The sequence below is a fragment of the Panthera uncia genome, assembly GCF_023721935.1.
Source record: "Panthera uncia isolate 11264 chromosome A1 unlocalized genomic scaffold, Puncia_PCG_1.0 HiC_scaffold_17, whole genome shotgun sequence".
Taxonomy (NCBI): Eukaryota; Metazoa; Chordata; class Mammalia; order Carnivora; family Felidae; genus Panthera; species Panthera uncia.
The window spans coordinates 23,311,878-23,336,693 of record NW_026057577.1 but is presented as its reverse complement, the minus strand read 5'-3'; the positions used below and the strand labels follow the sequence as shown (position 1 = coordinate 23,336,693).

The window sequence follows — 24,816 nt, the reverse complement described above, 5'->3', positions numbered from 1 at the left end:
AGAAAGAAAGAAAGAAAGAAAGAAAGAAAGAAAGAAAGAAAGAAAGAGAAAGAGAGAAAGAAAGTGAATTCATAGGGACAGTGGTATGAAGGAAAGACAGAGATGGCCAGTTCCTAAAATCTGCTCTTTTAAGGATGGAGAAGACATCATGGTAAAGGATAAGTTCCAAAAGAGATTTACTTGCTGCTTTCATTGTTTTCACATGTTCTTAATCTTTACAATAAACCACACTACTAAGCAGACCTCCCTCCTTCCCACATTAAGATAATGAAACGGAAGGCTTTTGTTTGAAAGTAAGAACAATTAGGAAAATTTATGTCTGCAAGCTAGTTTTGTGCTCCCGCTATTGTATTAGAATACAGAATGATTGTATTAGAATAATCTAATAAATTAGATTTATTGTACTTCACATTCATTTCTCTTCTCTCTTTCAGAAAATTTAAAGGCAAGCTATGGGATGATTTCAGAAGCTAAACTCTCAAATCTTTAGAGAGTTTAAGCCTGACTCCAATGTACATTACTGTGTTTTTGATATATCCCTAATACATAATTAAAAATATATACCATCTTGGGGCGCCTGGATGGCTCAGTCGGTTGAGTGTCCTACTTCAGCTCAGGTCATGACCTCGTAGCTTGTGAGTTAGAGCCCCGCGTCAGGCTCTGTGTTGACAGCTCAGAGCCTGGAGCCTGCTTCGGATTCTGTACCTCCCTCTCTCTCTGCCCCAACCCACTTGCATTCTGTCTCTGTGTCTCTCAAAAATAAATAAACATTAAAAAAAATTAAAATATATATATACCATCTGAAATTCTTAATTTAGATTTCAGTGCAAATCTGAAAATGTAATGCTGGGGTACACTGAAAAAGCCATATGTGATAGATCACACATCTAACACTTATAAATCAGAAATGGGAAATTTACTGTGCAGTCTACCACAAACATGGATGAAAGTTGGTATTCCCATTGCTGAGTTAATTTTTAAAAAAAGACAAATCAGAGTTCTCAGGCTTTCTGTATGACTTTGCTCACAAAAACAAAACAAAAACAAAAACAAATTAGGTTTAATGACTTCATCTGCCTCGGAGACTAAAAAACTGTCATGACTTTAAAAAATAGGTAAGATGAATCACAGTTAAAGATTTTTGGGAAATTTAAGGATACAGCTGGAAAAATTTTAAAGTGTTCTGATTGCATATAAATCAGGAATTTTGGCTAACGCATTTTTATAATGTTATAACGTAATCATATCCTGAAGGCATTAAACAGGGACAATTAAAACTAAAAATATCATGCTACTAAAAAGCTGTATAAATTGCTTTTTAGAATACTAGTAAAAACACTGACAGCATGCATTTATAACCATAAACACATTCAAACTTCAAAACAGCTTGACACATTCTTTTTTCATCATGCCAATTTTTAATCATGTTGTTACTTTTCATAACTCACTCTCTACCCAGTGTGATCAGTGTTTTTTATTCAAGAAAATAAATAATTCTATAAGCTGGAGAAATCTAAAGAATATAATTATAATTACATTACTATTACAAATATCTGATACTCTTAAATCCCAATGACTAAAATTTAAACTATTAAGTTTAATATAGTGATGTGACATGATTTGTTAAACAAAACACATTTACATAAGGACAAGTGTTCTAACTTTAGATGCATTTTTAAGATCTCAGCTTTTTAGGTCTCTACGCTGAGGTAGTTAATAGTAAACTGGATAAAATCTTCTCAAAGGTGATTTGATTTTTCTAAAATCCTGATTGGAATTGAACACCAGATTTTCATGACCTGTTTTCTGCATTAAGTAAAGACAAAATGCAAAGAATAAAGTTTTAAGGACGGAAGCTCTTGGGTCAAATATTGTAGGGTTTGAGTCCCAGCCTTGATTTTTAGCTTTGTGACCATAGGAAAGTTTGTTCTTCTTCCTGAGCCTCAGTTTTCTCAATAGTAAAATCGGGAAATTAGCCATTTGGCTTAGGAATGCCAGTTAATTTAGATAAAATATTTCAAGCCTTTGTTGGCTTACGTGAAACATGCTCACCCTTAAACCATTTTCTTAACTGTAAAAGGAGGTTAACAATCCCTTATGATCCAGAACTTTTGAAGGGTTAAAGGAGGTGATGTATTTAAAAACCCATGGCACATGACAGATGCTTGAGAAGTATTCTTGTATACAGACAATGCTGGGTGGTGAAGTTGCACTTCTAGATCTTATAATAAGATAATTCTTAAAAACTACAAGGAGGATCTCAGGGAGTTTTCTAAATTAAAATGTTTTTTGTTTCCCAAGGATATATTTGGCATATTTTAATATTCATATAGTACTTAATAGCACCATTAAAATATTTTCTACTACCAACAAAATTCTATAACTAAATGAAGCTTTAACAGTAAAGGATCTTGAGGAGAAAATTGCCTTATGAACAATCACTTTTCATAATAATTCCTTAAGAATTATGTATCCAAGTCTTATCCCTGGAATATGCCCTGCCAAAATAGAAATATAGTGTCTGATTTATGTCCTGGCCAGAGCCTAATACGAAATACACCAGCAGCCAAGAATTAAACAAGATAAGTTCAGCTTTGCTTTTATTGTAAACCACAGGAAAGATGTCATTTTTCTATCAGGAACTCATTTCTATTCAGAAATACATGGATTGAGCACCTGGGATGCTCATTACTGTGGTATGTGCTGAGGACACAGACAAGTACTAAGCAAGATCCTTGATCACGAAAAGATTAGAAGAAGAGGAAATGAACGAAATGCAAGTTAAATAAAAGGTATATTGAATTCCTCAAAAAGCCTGCATGGTAGAGTGGGAGATAATCTAACAAGTCCAAAAGTGGAAATTAATCAGGGTTCTGAAAAATGGGTAGAACCTGCACAGGGATAAAGGAAAGGAAAGAAAACAAAGAAATGCTCTTCCATTTAGAAATTCTGAAACAATACATTTGAACACACTCACTGAAGTCTGCAAAAATAATCAGTTCTTTAGCAGGGCCTCAGTTAGAAGAGTGTGCTAGTGTGAATTTAAAAGTGGCACAATGATGGGGAGATGACGTTTTAAAAAGGCTTCCAGGGGCGCTTAGGTGGCTTAGTCAGTTAAAGTCATGAATCTCACGGTTTGTGAGATCCAGACCCATATTGGGACTTGGGATTCTCTCTCTCTCTCTCCCTGACTCTCCCCCATTCATGCCCTCTCTCTCAAAATAAATAAACAAACATTTTTCCAATAATTTCAAAAAAGGCTTCTTAAGTGAATGAGAAAAAGGGTTTGGTAGGTGAAGTCTGGGTGGGATTTCAGTCTTTTCCGTTCCTCAGGTTCTGTACATTAGGTATCCTGTGCAAGATACAACCTGCAGAAACCTTTCTGAAATCCCTGGTTGTAATGCAAAAAGCAAATATAACGATCACATAATTTCTTTCTTTTTATGTTTTAATATTTAAATTACTTTCATTGAACAGTTCTAAGAATTTTAACACTCACATTGATTCATTGAATCACCATCACCATCAGGAACCAGAAGAGGTCCATCACTCCCCAAAACTGGGGTTTCCCCTTTATTTTTAAAACTTTTTTTCAATGTTTATTTATTTTTGAGAGAGAGAGAGAGAGAGAGAGAGAGAGAGAGAGAGAGAGAGCAGAGAGCCGGGGAGAGACACAGAATCCGAAGCAGGCTCCAGGCTCTGAGCTGTCAGCACAGAGCCCGATGTGAGGCTGGAGCCCACGAACTGTGAGATCATGACCTGAGCCAAAGTCGGACGCTTAACTGACTGAGCCACCCAGGCACCCTGTGCTTTCCCACTGTAAGTACACTTTCCCCCATCTTTAAAACAATAGTGATCTCTGGATCACTGATCTGATTCATCATTATAGGTCTGTCTTTTAGATAATGTCATGTAAGTGGACTCATAAGGCAGCTAACCTTTTGAGACTGGCTTCTTTCAGTGAGCACAGTGCTTTGAGAGTCCTCAAATTACTACAGACTTGAGCCATTTACTTCTTGAAGCCCATCGGATTGTTTCCAGTTTTTGACAATTATGAATAAAGTAGGTATAAATGTTCATGACCAGGTTTGGGTGAAGATAAGTTTTTATTTTTCTGAAGTAAACACCTAGAAATTGGATTACTGAGTCATATGATAAGTATTTGCTTATCTTCCTCAGAAATTGCCAGATTGTTTTCCCAAGTGGTTGTAAAGTTTTGCAATTGCCAGCAGCAATGTCTGAGTATTAAAGTTGACCCACATTATCCACAGAACTTGATATTGTCAGTATTTTATATTTTAGTCATAAAATAGGCATACAGTGATATCTCACTGTGGATTTAATTTGCATATCCCTAATGACAACTGATGATGACATCTTTTCATGTGTTTATTTCCAATATATATCCCTTTTGTGAAATGTCACGTCAAGTCTTGCACATTTTTAAAGTTTGTTTTCTTAGTGTTGAACTCTGAGAGTTCTTTATATATCCTGTATATAAGTCCTCATGTCTGGATATGTGAGACTTATGAAGACTTATGAAGACAGTTAAACAACACAATGGTTAAGAGTACTGATCTCCCCAACACACACAGTCAAACATCTGCATATAACTTTTGACTCTCCCAGAACTTAACTACTAAAGCCTACTTACTGTTAATCGGGAGGACCTTACAGATAACATAAACAGTCAATTAACACCTATTTTGTATATATTATGTACTATACACTTAGAATAAAGTAAGCTAGAGAAAAGGGTAGTGAGAAAATTGTAAGAAAGGCAAAGTACATTTATAGTACCATACTGCATTTATCAAAAAATACCCACATATAAGTGGACCCATGCAGTTCAAACCCATGCTGTTCAAGGGTCAATTATATTTTCTTCTGGTCCAGAACTTGTACTTTTAAAAAACATTTTTAACATTTATTTATTTTAGAGAGAGAGGGAGAAGGAGGTAGGGAGAGTATGAATGGGGGAGGGGCAGAAGGAGGGAGACAGAGGATCCAAAGCAAATTCTCTGCTGTGAGTGCAAAGCCCTATGCGGGGCTTAAACTCACCATCATGAGATCATGACCTGAGCAGAAGAGTCAGCCGTTTAACCGACTGAGCCACCCAGACGGCCTCCCATAACTTATATTTTAATCCCTTAACAGAGCAAAATATTTTTATTTTCGATGTTGTTGTTTTAATTTTGATGAAATCTACTATTTTTTCCTTTAATGGGTTATGCTTGCGGTATTGTATCTAAAAACACTTTACCTAATTCAAGATCACAGATTCTGGTGTTTTCTTCTCGGCTTTATACTTTTACATTTTACACTAGATTAATAATTAATAATACATTTTGTATAAAGTTTTATAAGTTTATTTATTTTCTTTTATTAAAAAAAGTAGGAGTGCCTGGGTGGCTCAGTTGGTTGAGCTATCGACTTCATCTCAGGTCATGATCTTGTGATTCATGAGTTCGAGCCCCATATTGGGCTCGCTGCTGTCAGCGCAGCATCTTCCTCAGATCCTGTCTCCCTCTCTCCCCTTTCATGCTTGTGTGTGCTCTCTCTCTCTCTCCCAAAAGTAAATAAACATTAAAAAAAGTAAAAGAACTTTATAGTCCTTCATAATGTAGAATGATGTCCAGTGTTTTCAAGACCATTTCTCCAAAGATTATTCTTACTTCATTAAACAGAATTTGTACCTTTATAGAAAATCATTGGCCACACTTGTGAAGATCTATTTCTGGAAACTGTATTTTGATCCATTGACCTATGTATCTATTTCTTTCTTTTTTAAGGTTTATTTATTTTTGAATGATAGAGTGGGTGAGGGAGCTGAGGGAAAGAGGATCTATAGTGGGCTCCATAATGACAGCAGGAAGCCTGATACGGGGCTGAAACTCATGAACCGCGAGATCATGACCTGAGCTGAAGTCAGACGCTCAACTGACTGAGCCACCCAGCCATCCCTTGTCTCTATTTCTTAAGCAGTACCATACTGTATCCATTATTGAAGCTTTGTAGTAAGTGTTGAAATCAAGGACTGATTCCTCCAAAACTACTTTTCTTTTCAAAATTGTTTTGGCTATTCAGTTGTTTGCCTTTTCATATATATTTTAGGATCGTCTTGTTTCTATCTACAAAAAAGAGCTCAAACTTTTATTGGAATTGGGTTAAATCTATAGATCAATTGAGAAGAGCTATATCTGTGCTCTGCTGAACTTCCTTATCTATGAACATCTGTTTCGATGTTCATCTAAATATTTATTTAGATCTTCCTTTACTGAGGTGCCCGGGTGGCTCAGTCAGTTAAGCTCAGATCTTGATCTCATGGTTTGCAAATTCGAGTCCCATATTGGGCTCTCTGCTGTCAGCACCAAGCCTGCTTTAGATCCTCTCTCCTGTCTCTGGAGGAGATCCTCTGTCCCCTTCTCTACCCCTCTCCCACTCATGCTCTTTCTTTCAAAATAAACTTAAAAAAAAAAAAAAGGAGATCTTCCTTTATTGCTCTCATCAGCATTTTATAGTTTTAATCACACAGATTCTGTATATGTTTTGTTAAATTTATACTTAGATATTCCATTTTGGGCCTATAACAAGGATAAATACTCAAGAGTAGAAAAAGTATTTTATGTTTACTTATATTCTATTTCTTTTGCTCTTTCTTTATTCCTGATGTTCTAGTTTCCATTAAACATAATGTCCCTTCCATCAGAATTACTTACTTTGGCAATTCTTTTAAAGAAGCTCTTTTGATTATGAATTCTCTTGGTTTTTTCTTCATAAGAGATGCTCCTATTTTATCTTTTTTTTTAATGTTTATTTTTGAGAGAGAGCAAGCGGGCAAACAGTGAAGAGGCAGAGAGAGAGAGGGAAGAGAATCCCAAGCAGGCTCAGCACTGTCAGCACGGAGCCCAATACAGGGCCCAAACTTACGAACTGTGAGATCATGACCTGTGCAGAAACCAAGAGTCACACACTTAACCAAATGAGCCACCCAGGCACCCCTATTTTATCTTATCTACACTGACAATCCTTTCTTTCAGTATTTTAAAAATAGCGTGCCATCCTACTGGCTTTCATGGTTTGTCATAACAAATCTGTTGTCATTAATAGCACTGGTCCCCTCAAAATAACAGATTTTTGGGTTGTGTCATTTTTTTCTTCATCTTTAGTTTTTGCTGTTTGATTGTGATACGCTGTGCATCTTTTCAGGCATTTCTTGTTCAGAGTTTACTTGGCCTTTTGATGATTCATATCTTTTGCCAAATTTGCAAAGTCTTCAGTCATATTTCTTCTCTCTTTGTGTCTCCTTCTGGGACCCATGATGATGTCTTGTGATATTTTCCACAGATGCCTAAGACATTTTTTCCCAATCTTCTTTTCTCTCTGGTGTTCAGTTTGGATAATTTCTTCTGATATATCATTAAGTTCTCAGACTCTTTTCTCTGTCACCTTGGTTCTACAACTCTGTACATTCAGGGAAATTCTTATTTTGGTTATTCTTTCTAAAGTGTAATATTTCCATTTGGTTTTTCATTATACATTCTATTTATTTCCTGAGACTGTCTTTTCATTCATTTAAAAAATGTGTGCCCTTACTTTTTGCAATATATTTATAATAGATTTGTCATAGAATTCCAAAATCTGCACCACCTCAGAGAAAGTATGTGATGAGTGTCTTTTCCCATGCAAATTGAGATTTCCCTATTTTTTTTACAGATGGTGTAATTTTGAGTTGTATCCTGGACATTTTTAACACTACATTGTAAGACTCTCAGTCTTATTTAAATCCTACAAAGAATGCTGATACTTAATCATAAAAGTTCCAAAGCTCTGTAGGCTTTGGTTTCATTGTCAAATTTCTACTGTTGATTTTCAAAGCCTTTTCCAGCCCTGTGTGTTTGTCATCTAGTGACCAGGCTGTGAATTAGGTGGCTCAGTAGCTTAGTGGGCTCAGTTCTCAAATTTTATGGTCATATTCACATACGCAAAGCTGAGGTAGGCAGAGGAGTTGATAACCGAGTGTACGGGGTTACTTTCCCTACCTCTTCCCTCTCCAGCATCTCCTTTGTCCCTTCCCTGTTCCTGTGGTTCTCATTCCAGTAGTGCTTCCAGAAAGTCTGGGCTTTAGTTATCCCACTCTGTACTGCGTTTTTTGGGACTACGTCTGTGTCTAGGCTTGAGCAATAAAAGGGCTGCAACAAAATGCAATGGGGTTCACCCTTCCCTCTTAAAATAAAAGCTCTGTAGACCAGAGAGTAAGGTTCATCTCAGATTTTTATGACTCCTGTTGGTCTCCCCACTGCCACTGTCATAGGATTGCTTGGTAGATAAGTCAGGAAAGAATGTGGGCAATTATTTAAAAGGGGGGACTTCCCCCACTTTCTCAGAGCATTAGGAGACCTTCTTCATCCTTGATTCAAACCAAAGGGATTTCCTAGCTCTCTCTCTCTGTACATGTCTTAATGACTACTTCCAAGTTTGGGCTGTTCTGAGTCCAGGAGAGAGAGAAAAATAATAAACTCACTGCTGGTTTGTAGTACTTCAAATTCTTGCCTTCTTCTCAATCTGCACTCTACTAATTACTTTATTTTTTAAAAATTTTTTAATGTTTATTCATTTTTAAGAGAGAGAAAGAGAGAGAGGAGGGGGAGGGGCAGAAAGAAAGAGCGAGACACAGAATCTGAAGCAAGCTTCAGGCTCTGAGCTGTCAGCACAGAGCCCAATGTGAGGCTGAACCCGACGAACCACAAGATCATGACCTGAGCAGAAGTCAGATGCTTAACTGACTGAGCCAACCAGGCACCCCGCTACTATTTACTTTTTAAAATCTTCAAATAGTGTTCCATTCTCCCATGTTTTGTAGCTACATTCAATGAAAGAGAAGGGTGGAGTGTGTTCACTCCAGCTTATCTTAAACTAGACAGAAGTTCCCTCTCTGGAAAAAAAAAAACCAAAACAATAAGAACTACTGTCTTGTAACTTATAGAAAATTACCTATGGGATTGTATTACTTCTACAGTGCAAATGAAGCATCTCAATGATCTCCATATTCTCTGGAGTCATTACCATTTCCAACCACATAAGAGCCAGAAATGGAAAGACTATGGCACATGCAAAGCAACTGATGTGCTGCATCATCAGATTGTTTAGGTATTAAAGACACAAATCACTGTACTATCTAGAAAAGCATGTTCTTCCATATGGGCTTACAAAGTTTCTGCATTTTTTGCCATCTAACAATTGGTAATATTCTTTATATCATAATAGAACTAACAATTGATAATATTCTATATATCATACTAGAACTGACCTACGAAAATTTTTCACTAAAATAATAGATTACATTGATATAATTACATACTAATTACACAAAAAGAAAAAAATGATTAATAAACTCAATTATCTTCAATACTCTTACTAGAGAAAATAAATGACATAGAAAAACTCAAACTGACATTAAGACAGAATCTTCTGATCATGAGATTATTAAAATTTATGGTCCAAATTAAAAAAATATATATATGGAAGGCTTCTGAATACTTCAGAGATGTGTGTCAATACATTTATGCTTGAAAGCTATGATGATATAGACATGGAGAGAAGGTGGTGGAGAGTAAAGGAAGACAAGGGGAAACTGTCTTTGAATCACGTAGACAAGAATAACAAAAGGTCAGCAAAGAGGAAAAGATTGAAAAGAATGTGAACATAGTACTTTTTATTCACCATTCTGTCTCTAGCACCTAGTATAAGCTTTTAGGCACAGAGAAAGTACTCCAAAATATTAGAAAAAAATCGGATAAATGAAAAAGAGCAAAGAGAGAGATAAAGAAGTCAAAAGAAGGTCACCTCAAATAAAAGAACCAATAAAAGCTGAGGAAGAAGGACAATAAAAAGGCACAGTTTCTATTATCTTCTAAACATGACTCCAGGAGTTTCAGATAACAGAATTTAAAACATGATGAAAATTATCAACCTTTTAATCTCTGATCTATCTGAAACACACCATCATGCTTGGCGGCCATCCGAATTGAAGGCTGAGAGAAATCGCATGAAACCACCTTCCAACATATGCAGCAAATGCTCCTATGATGACTCCTAGTAAGTTCAATCATTGTGGCAGGGGATTAAGTAATGCAATATATAAATTACAAAAATAATTATCACAGCTTAATATTTCTGAAATAAGTACTTTTAATGTATCGTGTACAATCCTGATTAATACGTAAAAGTACATCTCCAATATGTTCGTTAATAATAGAGTGACCATACAGTTAGTTTGCTTGGGGCATCACCTCATTTTATGCTTGTGTCCAAGCATAATGATTAATTATGCTTCCTTTACCTTTTCAAAGAGTCTTAGTATAAATTATACTTTATATACTTTATCAGTACACGAATGTCACAGGCCTTTTTGTTGCAAAGCTAGACCTGGCCCAATCTGACACCCTTGGGGTTTTTTTTGTGTGTGTTTTTGTTTTTGTTTTTTTTTCTTTGCTGGTGCATTTTCCTATATTCTGGGCTGGTTCCACCTGATTTACCTCCTTTGATAGCCAGTTTTCCTCTGCCCTTTCCTTTCCACTCCACATGCCAAGTGTTCAGACACTTTCCAATTTAGTGTGGTATATGATCATCATTGATGCAACAAGAAAAAAGAAATATAAATGTGGAGAAATTGGGAAGATTGTAGGTTGTAATAAATTGTTGCAAAATTCTCTCAAAACCCTTTTTGTGTTGTTCTTTTTTTTTTTTTTAAGTTTATTTATTTTGAGAGAGACAGAGACAATGCAAGTGGGGAAGGGCAGAAAGGGAAGGAGAGAGAAAGAATCCCAAGCTGGCTCTGCACTGCCAGATGTGGTGCTGGAACTCCTGAAGTGCAAGATAATGACCTGAGCTGAAACCAAGAGTCAGATGCTGAACCATCTGAGCCACCCAGGCACCCCACTCTTAAAATCCTTTCACTGTTCTACTTTCTGGCCAGGTATGGTAAATGAAAATCTCTTTGAATGTCTTGGGGCGCCTGGGTGGCTCAGTCGGTTGAGGGTCCAATTTTGTGATCTCACGGTCTGTGGGTTTGAGCCCCACCTCAGGCTCTGTGCTGACAGTTCAGAGCCTGGAGCCTGCTTTGGATTCTGTGTCTCCCTCTCTCTGCCCCTTCCACACTTGCGCTCTGTCTCTCTCTCTCAAAAAAAAACAAAAAAACAAAAAACAAAAAAAAAAAAAACAGAAACAAACAAAACGTTTAAAAAAATCTCTTTGAATGTCTCCCTTCACTTTTGTTTCTTAACACACATTTTCTTTTTTCTTACTCTGCTTTCAGAGGGTCATGAACTATTCTTTCATCTGAGAGGGCTTCATTTTCTTCCAGTATATAAATCCACAATCAATATATAATCATATTCATCCTTTATTCTGACAGTGTTAGTTTTCTACTACTACATTACAAATTTTTATAAATGTAGTAGCTTCAAATGACACCCATTTACCATTGCAGTTTATAAGTCAGAAGTTTTGAATGGCTTAACTGGGTTCTGTACTTAGGGTCTCACAAGGCCAAAATCAAGGTGTCATCCAGGCTGTACTCATTTCTAATGTGTGGAAAAATACCAGCTTCCATGTTCTTTAGGTTGTTCTTTAGATACAATTCAGTTCCCTGCCTGTGCTTTAAAAGGGTAAACAGGGGAACCTGGGTAGCTCAGTTCATTGAGCATCAGACTCTTTCTTGGTTTCAGCTCAGGTCATGATCTCACAGTTGGTGGGTTCCAGCCCTGCGTTGGGCTCTGAGCTGACAGCACAGAGCCTGCTTGGGATTCTCCCTCTCTCTTTCTCTCTGCACCTGCCCTGCTCACTCACTGTCAAAATAAATAAATAAACATTAAAAAAAATAAAGGGTGAATGGAGTTAGATCTCCAAGTCTTAAGGTAAACTGAAGGATTGTACTTACATCTGTGAAATCCCTCCACAGCAGTACCTAGGTTAATGTTCAATTAACCAGGGGACAAGAATCCTAGGAGTGTCATCTTTAGGATTCTGTGTGCCACACAGAATCATATTTCACTTGCATTTCTGAGAAAATGCCCATTACACGCTGAGCAGCAATTTATAACATAACTCAAACCATGATCAATTCTGGGTATTTCAAACCTGAACCTAATTTACATGCAATTACACACATTTAAGGCAATGCATGTATCTAATATGTTTGATAATTTCTTTTGCAAAAGTAGAAGTCCCATTAGACTGAGTGGGCAAGAGTACCCACTATCATCCTTGAATCTATTAAGGGCTTGGAATGGGACTTTGAATATGGTGAATACCCACACAATATATTTGAATTCACGTGAAGACTTACATTACTATTTCACTTAGAAAGTAAGATTTAAGGGGTGCCTGGGTGGCTCAGTCGGTTAAGCATCTGACTTCTGCTCAGGTCATGATCTTGTGGTCTGGTCCATGAATTTGATCCCCGCATTGGGCTCTGTGCTGACAGCTCAGAGCCTGGAGCCTGCTTTGGATTCTGTGTCTCCCTCTTTCTCTGCCCCTCCCCTGCTCCGCTCGTGGTCTCTCTCTCAAAAATAAACATTTAAAAAAATAATTAAAATGTAAGATTTAAACAGGAAAAAAGGTAACTTCATTCTTTGCCTAGTCCAAAGGAATGTACATTTCAAAATCCTGAATATGAAACCAGCATAATTTTTTGGTAGAAGAAATACAGTTCTAATCAAAAGGGTATTAAACTGGAGCGACTAATCTTAGTAATTTTTACCATCTCCAGTCTCTAAAATTCTCTGTGCTTTAGGTGCCATAATGCAAAAGAAAACGGACAACATCTATTTAATGAAAATTAAGCTACCTAAAAGAAACTGGCTTGACCTCTTCTTCTCACCCAATAAAAATGATTACTTCTGCTGAAATGTGGTTTGGAGAATGAACTGGTGTTTGGAAAGGGAAGTGTCTGGAGATTCTCACATGTACAGTGTCAACATAAAAGGGTTATTTAAGTATGTTTTAGTCTCTGAATATGTTTCTTCTTGGCAGTTGCTTTCTAGGTGGTCTGTATGCCTGTTTGACAATTTGCAAGCACATAAAATCAGAATTCTTCAGAAGTGTACAGGAGAATAAACCATCAGTCCAACCTGCTAAAAGATAGGACAAGAAAGTTTATTAACGATACAGAAGCACCTAAGTCGTAGCAACAGAAGACAGGGAGCGGCCAAGCTTACAGAACTGACAATCTGGTGGGGAAGGAGGCACACTCCCTCGCCTGAACAAGAGTTAGAAAAAGATTCATAGCTAAAAAACTCACATTGACCAACACGTACCTTTGCCAGTTCTATGTATTTACTAATTTTTTTTTTATATTTTAGACTCCTTAGGCAGTTTCATGAAACACAAACACATACACACTCACACACATTAGCAATGACTGACTTCTCATCAATGATTATCAATCATTCCCATGTTAAGGCAGAATTTCTCCAAGCGTATTCTGCAGAATCCTGGGCTTCTATAGTATCTTTTCTAAGATCTTTTCAAGAGGTGCACAAGGTCAAAAGTGCCAACATTTGCAATGATGGTGCAAAAGCAACGGTAGGTAAAATTGCCTAGCACAAAAAAAGGCAGCGGCACCAAACTTCACTGTCAGCCATTTTATTTTTCACTGATACTCCCAACGGGAAAAATGACAATTTCACTTTAAAATGGCCTAGATGAAGCAGTCAAATGTATTAATTTTATTAAACGGAACTCCTGAGTATACACATCTTTTAATATTTCATAACAAAAAGGAAGTAGGATAAAGGATTCCTAATGCTGACTAAATTATGATGTTGTCTCTAGGAACAGGGCTGTGAGATGGCTTGAATTATGAGCTGAACGGACTTTGTTTTTCACTGAACACCATTTTTGCTTGAAAGAATGTCTGACAAACCTTGGTTATTCAGACTTGGGAATTTGGCTGACATTTACCCAAAAATGAACAAAATGAAACTGTCACTCCAAGGAAATGAATAGATAGAGCCACACACACACAATGAATATATCACCTAATATGATACATTTAATAGTGTCTATATGTGAATTTACCTATTTACCTATAGGGAAATGACAAAAATTCAAGCTTTTAAGTGAAATTAGAATAACGGACTTTTTAAAAAAGTAGTCTTTATGCCCAGTTTGGGGCTCGAACTCATGACTCCCCTGATCAAGAGTTACATTCTCTACTGACTGAGCTAGCCGGATGCCCCCTACTATTGGAAAACTTTTATCTGCCAGTGTGAGCTTGGTAGCTTCCCAAAACTTAAAAACTTTCCTGATGAGACTGATGCAGATATTGACAAACACGATTTTTTCATGTATATTGCATGGTGAAATGTGCCAACACTCAGAAGATCTGCCTAAAGAATGAACTAATATTCTCCAGTTGACCAATGCTAAAAAGCCTAGTCCCCATCCATTTTCCAAGTACCTATCTTTGTGAGGGCAGATTTTCCGGAAACATTTCAACCAAAATAACAAATAGCAACACCTTATAGGCAGAAGCAGGTATAAGATCCTTGCTGACTTTGACAAGTCAGATATAAAGAGGCTGACAAAAATACAAAAGCCACGTCTTCTATTTTTTGTTTTGAATAATGTAGTGAAATTTTATAAAAAGTAGGTTCTTTATGCTAACGTTTGATGAGTTTATTGCTTAAAATGCTAACATTTGATGAGTTTATTGACTTAAAATATTTCAAGGAATTTCTCAGCTTTCGTTTCTAATATGGTGAGAATTGACAAATATGATTGACATTAAAAAGGCCCTTGGGACCTTCAATAATTCTCAAGAGTATAAATGGATGCTAAGACCAAAAAGTTTAAGAATAACTGGTTTATAGCATATATACAATTTAAGTATCTATAAAGAAGCTTCTAAAATTATTTTTTAGAAAACCTGTGGGAATCATCGTAACTATTAACACCAATTCTCCAAATCTCTTAAACATTATAGCACATGTGAATGTTGAGAATATGAATTATGCGACCAAGTGAAGTTGTAGTGTGTGTAAAAATATATGCAACAATATTTTAAAACTCTTTCTGAAGTTCCATTTCTAGCAGCAATATATATATACTATATATGGTATAATATATATAGTATTGACTACTGTATATAGTCTATATATATATAGTAATATAGTATATATATATAATATACTATATAGTGTATACTATATATATACTATAGTATACACTATATAGTATATAATATACTATATAATATACTATAATATAATATATATAATTACTATATATATATAGTAATGAGAGTGATTTTGTTTTATTATTTTTTAATGTTTATTTCTGAGACAGAGGGAGACAGACCACAAGTGGGAGAGGGGCAGAGAGAGAGAGAGAAAGACACAGAACCTGAAGAGGCACCAGGCTCTGAGCTGTCAGCACAGAGCCCGATGCAGGGCTCGAACCCACGAACCGTGAAATCATGACCTGAGCCGAAGTCAGACACTTAACCGATTGAGCCACCCAGGTGCCCCAAGAGTGATTTTAAAAAGTCTGATATTACCAAGTATACTTTTTAAAATCAGAACAAAAATCTACCATTCTTTCTGGAAATCCTAATAAAATCATGTTGCGGCTTCTGGGTCCGATTTCTAGTTTATATATGATATTTGGTTAAATATCTGGGTATTTGCCAAACTCACATCTAAAGGTGTTCAGCTTAAGTCACAACACTGAGACAAAGAGGGACTACTCAAGGTAAGACCTTGGAACTGAAACCTCTTCATAAAGTTATCTGTATATAAAGTGAGAAGGAGGGGATACCACTTTCCTTTCCGTCAACACAGTGAAAAAGTTGGTTAGGAAAACAAGTGCTCCCTGGCAAAAGGCAATGGCATAAAAACTTGTCTACTTTGACCCAGACTCTGTTTTTAAAAAAAGCCTTGCCTGAGAATATTCATAGTTGGCATATCTAAATTACAATACCTGCATGGTCTAAGGAATTGGAAATTAACTTAAATATGCCCAAGAAATTAACTTAAATACTTCTAAGGAATATGTGGAATAAAAATTATACCCTGAGAAAGGTTCCTCTTCTCCAGGCTACCCAGGATTCCCACAGATGAAAAATAAAAAAAAAAAAATTAAGAAGTAACTCAAATACAAAATTATATAACCTATGAGTAACAAGGCATCATGAACAAGATTCAACAAAATTAGCAAATAGGTCTAGAACCACAAGAGCTTCAGTAACAGAATTATTAGTTTAAGTCAATGTTCACAAGTACACTTTTAATGATTTAGACCTAAAAGAAGAGAATGAACACATGAAGAAGGCTCAATATATTATCAAAATGCCATAGCAGGCAGAGGAAAAAAAAAAAGAATGAATTCAAACAGGATGTTTAGAAATAAAAAGAGGTATTGGAATAAAAAAAAAAAAACCTTGATATTTAACAGATGAAATTGTTAAAAAATACATGAAGAAAATAGAAAGTTGGTATAAACTGAGAAACACAGAAGAAAAAGTTATCTAGAACACAGCACAGAAGGACAAAGATGGATTTGAAGACAGAAGAGAGAGAGGGAAATCGGAACCAGAAGTTGCAACATGATTTTATTAGGATTTCCAGAAGGGATGGTAGATTTTTGTTCTGATTTTAAAAGGTACACTTGGTAATATCAGACTTTTTAAAATCACTCTCATTGGCAGAAATCTCCCTGTAATCTGAATGTACATCTCTCTTACTACTAATGACGTTGACATCCTTTCTTTCCTTCCTTCCTTCCTTCCTTCCTTCCTTCCTGCCTTCCTGCCTTCCTGCCTTCCTGCCTTCCTGCCTTCCTTCCTTCCTCCCTCCCTTCCTCCCTCCCTTGCAATTCACCCTTGATGTATTCATGTATTCTGTTCTAAAAATGGCTGTTAGAGTCTTTGGTCCTTTTTGGCACATCTACAGCTTGTTTATTTCTTACTCACTGATTTAAAGATGTTGTTTTTATATTCTGGATTCTAATACTTTATTGATTATGTGTGTTGCAAATACTATATATACATCACTCAATCCAAGATTCCCATTTCACTTGTGATTTGTCTTATAACCAATAATGTCTCACAGTTAAGAATTTATTGCATAGGGTTTTTTTCTCCCTCTTCAGTGGCACACTATATAATGGTATGTCTTAAAAATCAATGACAATAAAGGCACCCTAAAATCCGTGAAATGTGGTTATCTTTTGCCTCATAGAAACCTGTTTTTTTTTCCATTGTCATTATGATACATTTTGATATACAGTATTTTTAAATTCAAATATAGTTGAATTTATCATTTCCTTTATAATTAGCATTTGTGTGTCCTTTTAAAAAAATCTGTCCCTAACTCAAAAATATGAAATGAATTTTCTATACTTTCTCTTCTAATTTTTTATAAATTTAAACCATGTGATTCAATTCAACTCTTCTCAATGTGAATAAATGTCTTAACATCATGTGTCTCCTCTCCCAGTGTTCTGTTTTATTTATCAATTTCACAAACGTGTGCCATGGCCTGGTCCTATTTATTATATATTATACTTAATATGTGATGGAGCATACTCCCCTTCCATATTCTTTGTTCACTAGTGTCTTGGCAATTCTTAGGCCTATGCTCCTCTATAACATTTAGAATCAGCCTGTCGATTTTCCTCCAAAACTCCTTTTACAATTTTAATGGAAATACATTCTATCAATAGGTCAATTTGAGGGAAATGGCATTGGTATCATCTTTAGTCTTCCATACCACGAGTACAGTTCATTTCTTCATTGAGTTGTGCCTTCATGATTGAATTACAAAATAGCTCAACAATTTTCTCCATATGTCCTATGTATTTTGTTATTAGACACATTCCAAAGAATTTTATTTTTTCCATATATTTAATAGAATTTTTAATTAAATGTTTCACTGCCAATTGCTGCCTTATAAAACGTAATTCGTTACTGAATATGCCTTTGATATCTAACCACCTTACTCTCTTGTTAATTTTAATAACATAATTACATATTCCTTGTTTTTTTTTTTTAATGCAGACAATCATAACGTCCACTTCATTTCAAGGCCTAAAATTTCTAATGCATTGTTGAATAGAAACAGTGATAACAAAATCTTCTCCTTGTTTCTGATTTTAAAAGGAATGCTTCCAATGCTTCACTATTTTTGAAAAGATGTTTATGTATTTTGTATAAATATCTTTAACTGAGTTAATAAAGTTTCTACTTTGTTCTATTTTCCAACAGTTTTTATCATGAATGTGTTTTGAGTTGTAGGAAAGACATTTTCTTTATCCATTGTGATGATCATATGGTTTTTATCTTTAATTGTATTACATAGTTACATTTTAAGATTTTCTAATGTTAAACTACTGCTGCATTTCTGGAATAAATCTCAAATAAAATAACCCTACTTGGTTATTTAAAAATACATTGTGAGATAATATCTGCTAATATTTGGTTTAGAATTCATTTCCTTCCTAAGTGAGAAAAGCTTATTGTTTTTCTTTCTTACACTGTCTACTTTAGGATTTGGTAGGAAACTTATATGGTTTTAATTTACCTTTTTCTATTCTGTAAAATAGTATAATATTGGAATGGTCTGTTCTTTGTAATGTAGTAGAAATCATCTGTAAAATCCTCAAGGCTCAGTATTATCCTGGAAAGATTTTAAATTTTTTTTTTTCAACGTTTTTTATTTATTTTTGGGACAGAGAGAGACAGAGCATGAACGGGGGAGGGGCAGAGAGAGAGGGAGACACAGAATCGGAAACAGGCTCCAGGCTCCGAGCCATCAGCCCAGAGCCTGACGCGGGGCTCGAACTCACGGACCGCGAGATCGTGACCTGGCTGAAGTCGGACGCTTAACCGACTGCGCCACCCAGGCGCCCCATATCCTGGAAAGATTTTAAAGAACTGATTAGATTTCTTTCACTGTTCATAGATGATAGACTATTTTTTCATCTAGTCTGTCAGCTAGAAATGGTATCTATTCAGGTTTCTTAGTATAGCCCTAGTTTGTTGCTCTTTGTATATATTTATATATTCTGAAGCAAATTTCTTCTTTTTATCTAATCCTAAAATCATTACCAGTTCTTAAAACAGTCTATAAAGATTTGAGAGCACCAAATTTCTGAATTCCTTCTCTATAAGTCATGAGAGGAGGTAATTAGTTATTAGAAAGTGTATTGTTTTTCTAAGGCTGCTGTAATAAATTACCACAAATTTAGTGGCTTAAAACACTCAAATTTATTATCTTACAATTCTCTATACTAGAAGTTTGGCCCAGAAGTCATCAGCTAACATCAAGGTATCACAAGGCTCTCTGTGCACCTTTGCGGAAGCTCCTGGGGAGAATCCATTTCTGTGTTTTTTCCAGATACGAGAAGCTGGTGATATTTCATTGCGGGCCCCATCCCTCCAGCTTCAAAAGCAGTAATGATGAGTTGAAACCTTCACATTACATCTCTCTGGGCCTATCTTCAGTAATCACATCTCCCCTTGACTCACCTCTTCCGCTTGCCCTTCAGTCTTTAAGGACCCTTGCGATTACTTTGGGCATACCAAGACAGGCCAGGATAATCTCCCTCCTATTTTAAGTTCCTCCTATTTTAGTTGATGGGCAGCCTTAATTCCATCTGCAACCTTCATTTCCCTATGTAATGGAACCCAACATATTCCCAGGCTCCAGGGACTGGGACATGTATGTCTTTGGGGGCCATTATCCTGCCTGCCACAGAAAGTAACAACCTCACTAGCAATGCCAGAGGATAAAGAATTGCCACTCACATCCATAACTGTACATTATATCTCCCAACATTTAAGGATATCACAGACTTTGCCCAACCTCAGATTTAAAAAATTCTAAATTATACTGACAACACTTTGAATAGGTCTCAGGTTACAAACTGAATTTCAATTTCAGGAATGCTAAAAGGTGACACACATATGCTTGAGAGTTGATATTTTGTTGATCAAAACCTTTAACAGAATTTTTTTTCTTCCAGTTTCTATATACCTACCTACCAATCTACCACCATCTGCGTGACAAAATCAACAGGAAAAAGTGACTGAAGGGATGGTAAAGCAACTTTTACTTTTTATCCTCTAAACAGCTTTTCAGATATAAGTTTAATAAATAGGTACAACTTATCAAATGAAGCATTTATTTATAAATATCCCACAACACAGATACAGCCCAACACATTTAAGATGTACACATCTTTTGCATCAGCAAATGAGCAAAACATCCTACTGTTTCAAAGTTAAAATGCTGATAAATAAATTCTTTCCAAGTCTATATTTTCCATTTTTAAATACATTCTAATTTATACAATTTTGTTCTATAACTTCATGCAGTTACTTTTCTCACTTTCAGTCTTCTAGTTGTACTGCCCTCTGTTATAGAAACACATCACATCACAGAAGAAAGCTGACTCATTATTCTAAGATCTGAGGCAGAGGCCAGGAGCACCACTTACTAACAGTGGTGCTGGACCAATTTGCAACCCCTCGGCAAGGGAATAAAAGGGTGTGAGAGAAACTAGTGCAGACTGAATGCCAATTAAAAACTAGCTGCCTATGGGGCGCCTGGGTGGCTCAGTTGGTTGAGTGTCCAGCTCTTGATTTCAGCTTAGATGATGGGATCCCAGGGTCATGGGGACTAAGCCCCCTGTCAGGCTCTTCAATGAGTGTGGAGCCTGCTTGAGATACTCTCTCTTTCTGCCTCTCTCTTTCTCTCTCCCTCTGCCCCTCTCCTCCCCTTGCATTCTCTCTCTCAAAAAACGAAAAACAAGCTGTCTTTGCAAATGTGACAGTTTCACATTCTTTGAGGTCAACAATATAGCTTCCATTATAAAGGTGAGGAATCCAAACCTTCAATGTGTTAAATAATGTGCCCCCATCCCTGTAAGTAATAGAGAGCAGAGGTCTGGTTTAAATCTAGGTGTCTGCAAGGCACTTGGGTGGCGCAGTCAGCTAAGCATCTGACTTCCGCTCAGGTCATGATCCTGCAGTTCTTGAGTTTGAGCCCGCATCAGGCTCTGTGCTGACACCTCAGGGCCTGGAGTCTGCTTCGGATTCTGTGTCTCCCTCTCTCTCTGCCCATCCCTGCTCACACTCTGTCTCTCTCTCTCTCAAAAATAAACATTAAATAAAATTTAAATCTTCGTGTCTGATTTCAAAATCCATACTCTATTTTATTTCAGTGTTTCCTTCACCTGTGAAGTAATAATGATAATAAAACTAGAGAATTCAGATTTTGAAGAAATTAAACAAAATAACGTCCACTGAAGTGTTGCTCAACTTACAAGGTATAGTGTAAGTCTAACCATTGTTTTTAAAATACAGGTATTTCTCTTCATTTATAACTCAAGTTAATACTATAAATTCAAAGCTTTTAACTGCTGTCTCTTACTATACCTACTGGGAGACTAGGTGAAAATGTCATCTTCATGTGATCATTCAGGCCCGTATTATCCAAACTAATAGATACAAAATCCATTTTCCTTTCTTCTTCCTCTCTTACAATATTTTCATTCCATAGTACCCAAAGTGAAATGGGCTGCCTTCACATCAGTAATAGATAGAAGAAGCAAGAAGGTATGATTCACTGATATAACAAAAGCGCCTGACAAAAATATAGCCCATAATATTACATACGGAGATTTTTCAATGTGGGTCAATAAACATTTTATTGATAAGCCCTAATATCTTTTTTTTGTTGTTACACTAGAGATAGAGAGCTGTTAAGACAACCTGCAAGCTAAAGATGCTTCTTTAACTCTGGGAACAATTCATAAAGGAGTTTTAATGCATCCTCTTAATAACCATGGAAATCATTAATATTGCCCCATATTTTTCTTTCCTTATAAACGAGTATATGAGTATCAGGGAAAATCTATGTCTTATGCCATAAGCTACAGAAGTAAAAAGCTTAAATTGTCTTAAACAATAAAGAAACTTACTGGCTCACACATTTGGGAGCCCAGAGGTTAGACTGGGCCCTAGGTTGAACGATTCAGTGATTCAACAATGTTATCAAGGAGGCCCCAAGAATCTAAGTACTCAGGAATACAGAGAGATCTCAGGAAGGGTATTGGACCTTCCACATCCTATGTATTTAGAACCAGTTTCTACCACGCTCTTAATGGACAGGTTGAATACAAAGGGGGACTGATTACACCACTTCCCTGATGAAGCATACACATTTCGTCCAAACACATCAAGATACTTCCTTATTCAAATATGCTTTAAACCAGAAAATAAGTTTCATAGATAATATATACCATGAATATGCATGATATTTTCAACTAGCAGATTTACCAAGATGCGAAACAGTCATAATAAAAAAGAAATTGCTTTGGGGCACCTGGGTGGCTCAGTTGATTAAGCACTGGACTCTTGATTTGGGCTCAGGTCATGATCTCACAGTTCATGAGATTGAGCCCTGTGTCGGGTTTTGGGCTGACAGTGTGGAGCCTACTTGGGATTCTCTCTCTCTCTCTCTCTCTCTCTCTCTCTCTCTCCCTCTCTCTCTCTCTCTCTCTCTCTCTGTCCCTCTTTGTCCCCTCTCAAAATAAATAAATAAATATTCAAAAAAAAAAACAAGAAAGAAATTGCTTTGCCTCATGTTAGCATGGCTTCCTTAGTCTGTGTGCAAGTTATAAAGAGGCGGATAGCGTGTATAATTACGGGAGATACTGCCCAGCTCTCAGGTGCTTGAATGAGGCCACAAGTTGATCTGCTACATTAAAGAAGGCTTAGGGGCAATATAGTTGTGCAAGTAGAGGTAAAGGTAATTATCTTGATACAGGCTTCGCTGTAATCAAAATCTTCTGTGGTTAGGTTGATTAAAACTATGCATCCAGATTCAATTTCTGGAGATTCAAACAAGAGGAGAAGAAAACTGCAGGAAGCAGGAAAATCGTCTCTAAATCATTCAGCTTTTCCTTAGGTGTCTAGCTCTTTTTTATGCTATGGCCTCTCCTATGCCAAACAATTTTTTGATTCCATCATTATCTGCCTAACACTATTACGACTATTTTCCACTTACTATCGCAGATTTAATCATACGAGGTTGATGAGAACTTATGACGAGTACTTAATGATGGAACTACTTAAACATTATTTTTTAAAATACATGATCCCCTTTATTCTTTTTTCCCTTTTTAAATTGTTCATCTTACAAAGATGACATATGACATGTCAAAGATAGTTAAGTTAAATTATGTCCTACTCTACAGAAATAAAGCCCACATTCTATGTCAAAACCAGATTGGACTCTTAACCATACCTTACCAATAATGCCTTATTATATACAGCTACATGACTTAAAACTAATATATATAGCTATATATTTATATATAGTTTTACATAAGGATAAGTAAATTATGTAGATGCATTTATTCTCTCAAAATTAAGAACTGTGGTTTCATGGATTCTATTGGCTGTGTAGTTATGTTTTAGGAATTTTAGATGTCGAGGACAAAATATAAAAAATTTACTACTCTCGGTACAGAAAATCCTCATTAGTTGGGAAAATGAGATGGGGTTTCCCTGATACAGTCTGCAAAGAACTTCAAGCATTTATAACTCAGAAAAGATCCACTAGCCTGAAAAAGGTCAATCATATTGACATGAATATATTTTGCCTTGATATAGCAGTAATAATAGAATTTTACTGAATTCTATTCATGTATACATCTTTGTGAAAATAAGAAAAAAGAACTCATGTTATTCTTAAAGCATTGTTTAAAATGTTTCTGCAGTATACGGTGTATATATGTCTTTAAGCTGTTTCGTTAATAACTGAAGTGTTGACAAATGATTAAACACAAAGTTTGGAAATACATACCTGTGACATTCTAAACACACTCCATTAAAACCAACACTCTCAAACAATTTCCTATGCTAAGACAAATGATGTGTTAAAGGTCCCCAGAATGCCTCAAAAGTATAAAATTTTTTACATACACTTACCAACTGTATCACATGGTTCATCTTTGTGAACACAGAAATCTTTCCTAGAAAGGAAATAGAAAATGGAAGTAAAATCAGCTTTTCCACAATCGACAGATTATGTGACTCATTTTTACTAATTACATGAACAAATAAACACACATTTTTTCTCCAAGAATTTACTAGGACTAAGATTAACTAATTTTAATTCTAACAAAATATGAGAATTCTTAAATTTTAATGATGCATCTTTACCTCATATAATCCTGAAACATGCTATCCTAGTTCATAAAAAATATCTCAAAAATAAAATTCTATCTTGTTTTGAATTTTACAGGATTTAACTTTTTTATTATAAAAATGTATATGTGATATTGGGACATGGCTGTCCCTCTCTCTCACAAAAATAAATAAACATTAAAAAAATTTTTTAAGGCGTGAGGAAATTAATATTTTTACACAGGTAAGATCTAACCATGAGTAATATCCTATAATTTGCTATTTGACCACTGTATCTCAAAGAGCATTCCATAAATTATGAGCTTTAGATGCAAAGCATATGAAAGCACAATTTTATCTACCTTTTACTAGCTATGTGACCTTAGGCAATTTACTGAACCTTCTTGTGCCTCTGTCATCTCATCTAAAAAAGGGGGAGGTAATAATGATAGCTATCTACCATGTAGGTTTGTAGTACAGGATAGATGATTTAACACATAAAAACATTTATTTTTTTTAATGTTTATTTATTTGAGAGAGAGAGAGAGGGAGAGAGCGCATCAGCAGGAAAGGGGCAGACAGAGAGGGAGACAAAAAATCTGAAGCAGGCTCCAGGC

The 24,816-nt window shown here is 35.9% G+C and overlaps 1 protein-coding gene across 1 annotated transcript in view; it reads right to left on the bottom strand.

The window, feature by feature from the left end:
- The window catches only part of ADAMTS19 (ADAM metallopeptidase with thrombospondin type 1 motif 19), a 238,253-nt gene that overhangs the window by 139,409 nt on the left and 74,028 nt on the right, over positions 1–24,816 (bottom strand). Inside the window, exon 7 of the mRNA XM_049649122.1 lies at positions 24,002–24,045. Coding sequence (XP_049505079.1) covers positions 24,002–24,045 — 44 coding nt within the window. The remainder of the gene's footprint in view (positions 1–24,001; positions 24,046–24,816) is intronic.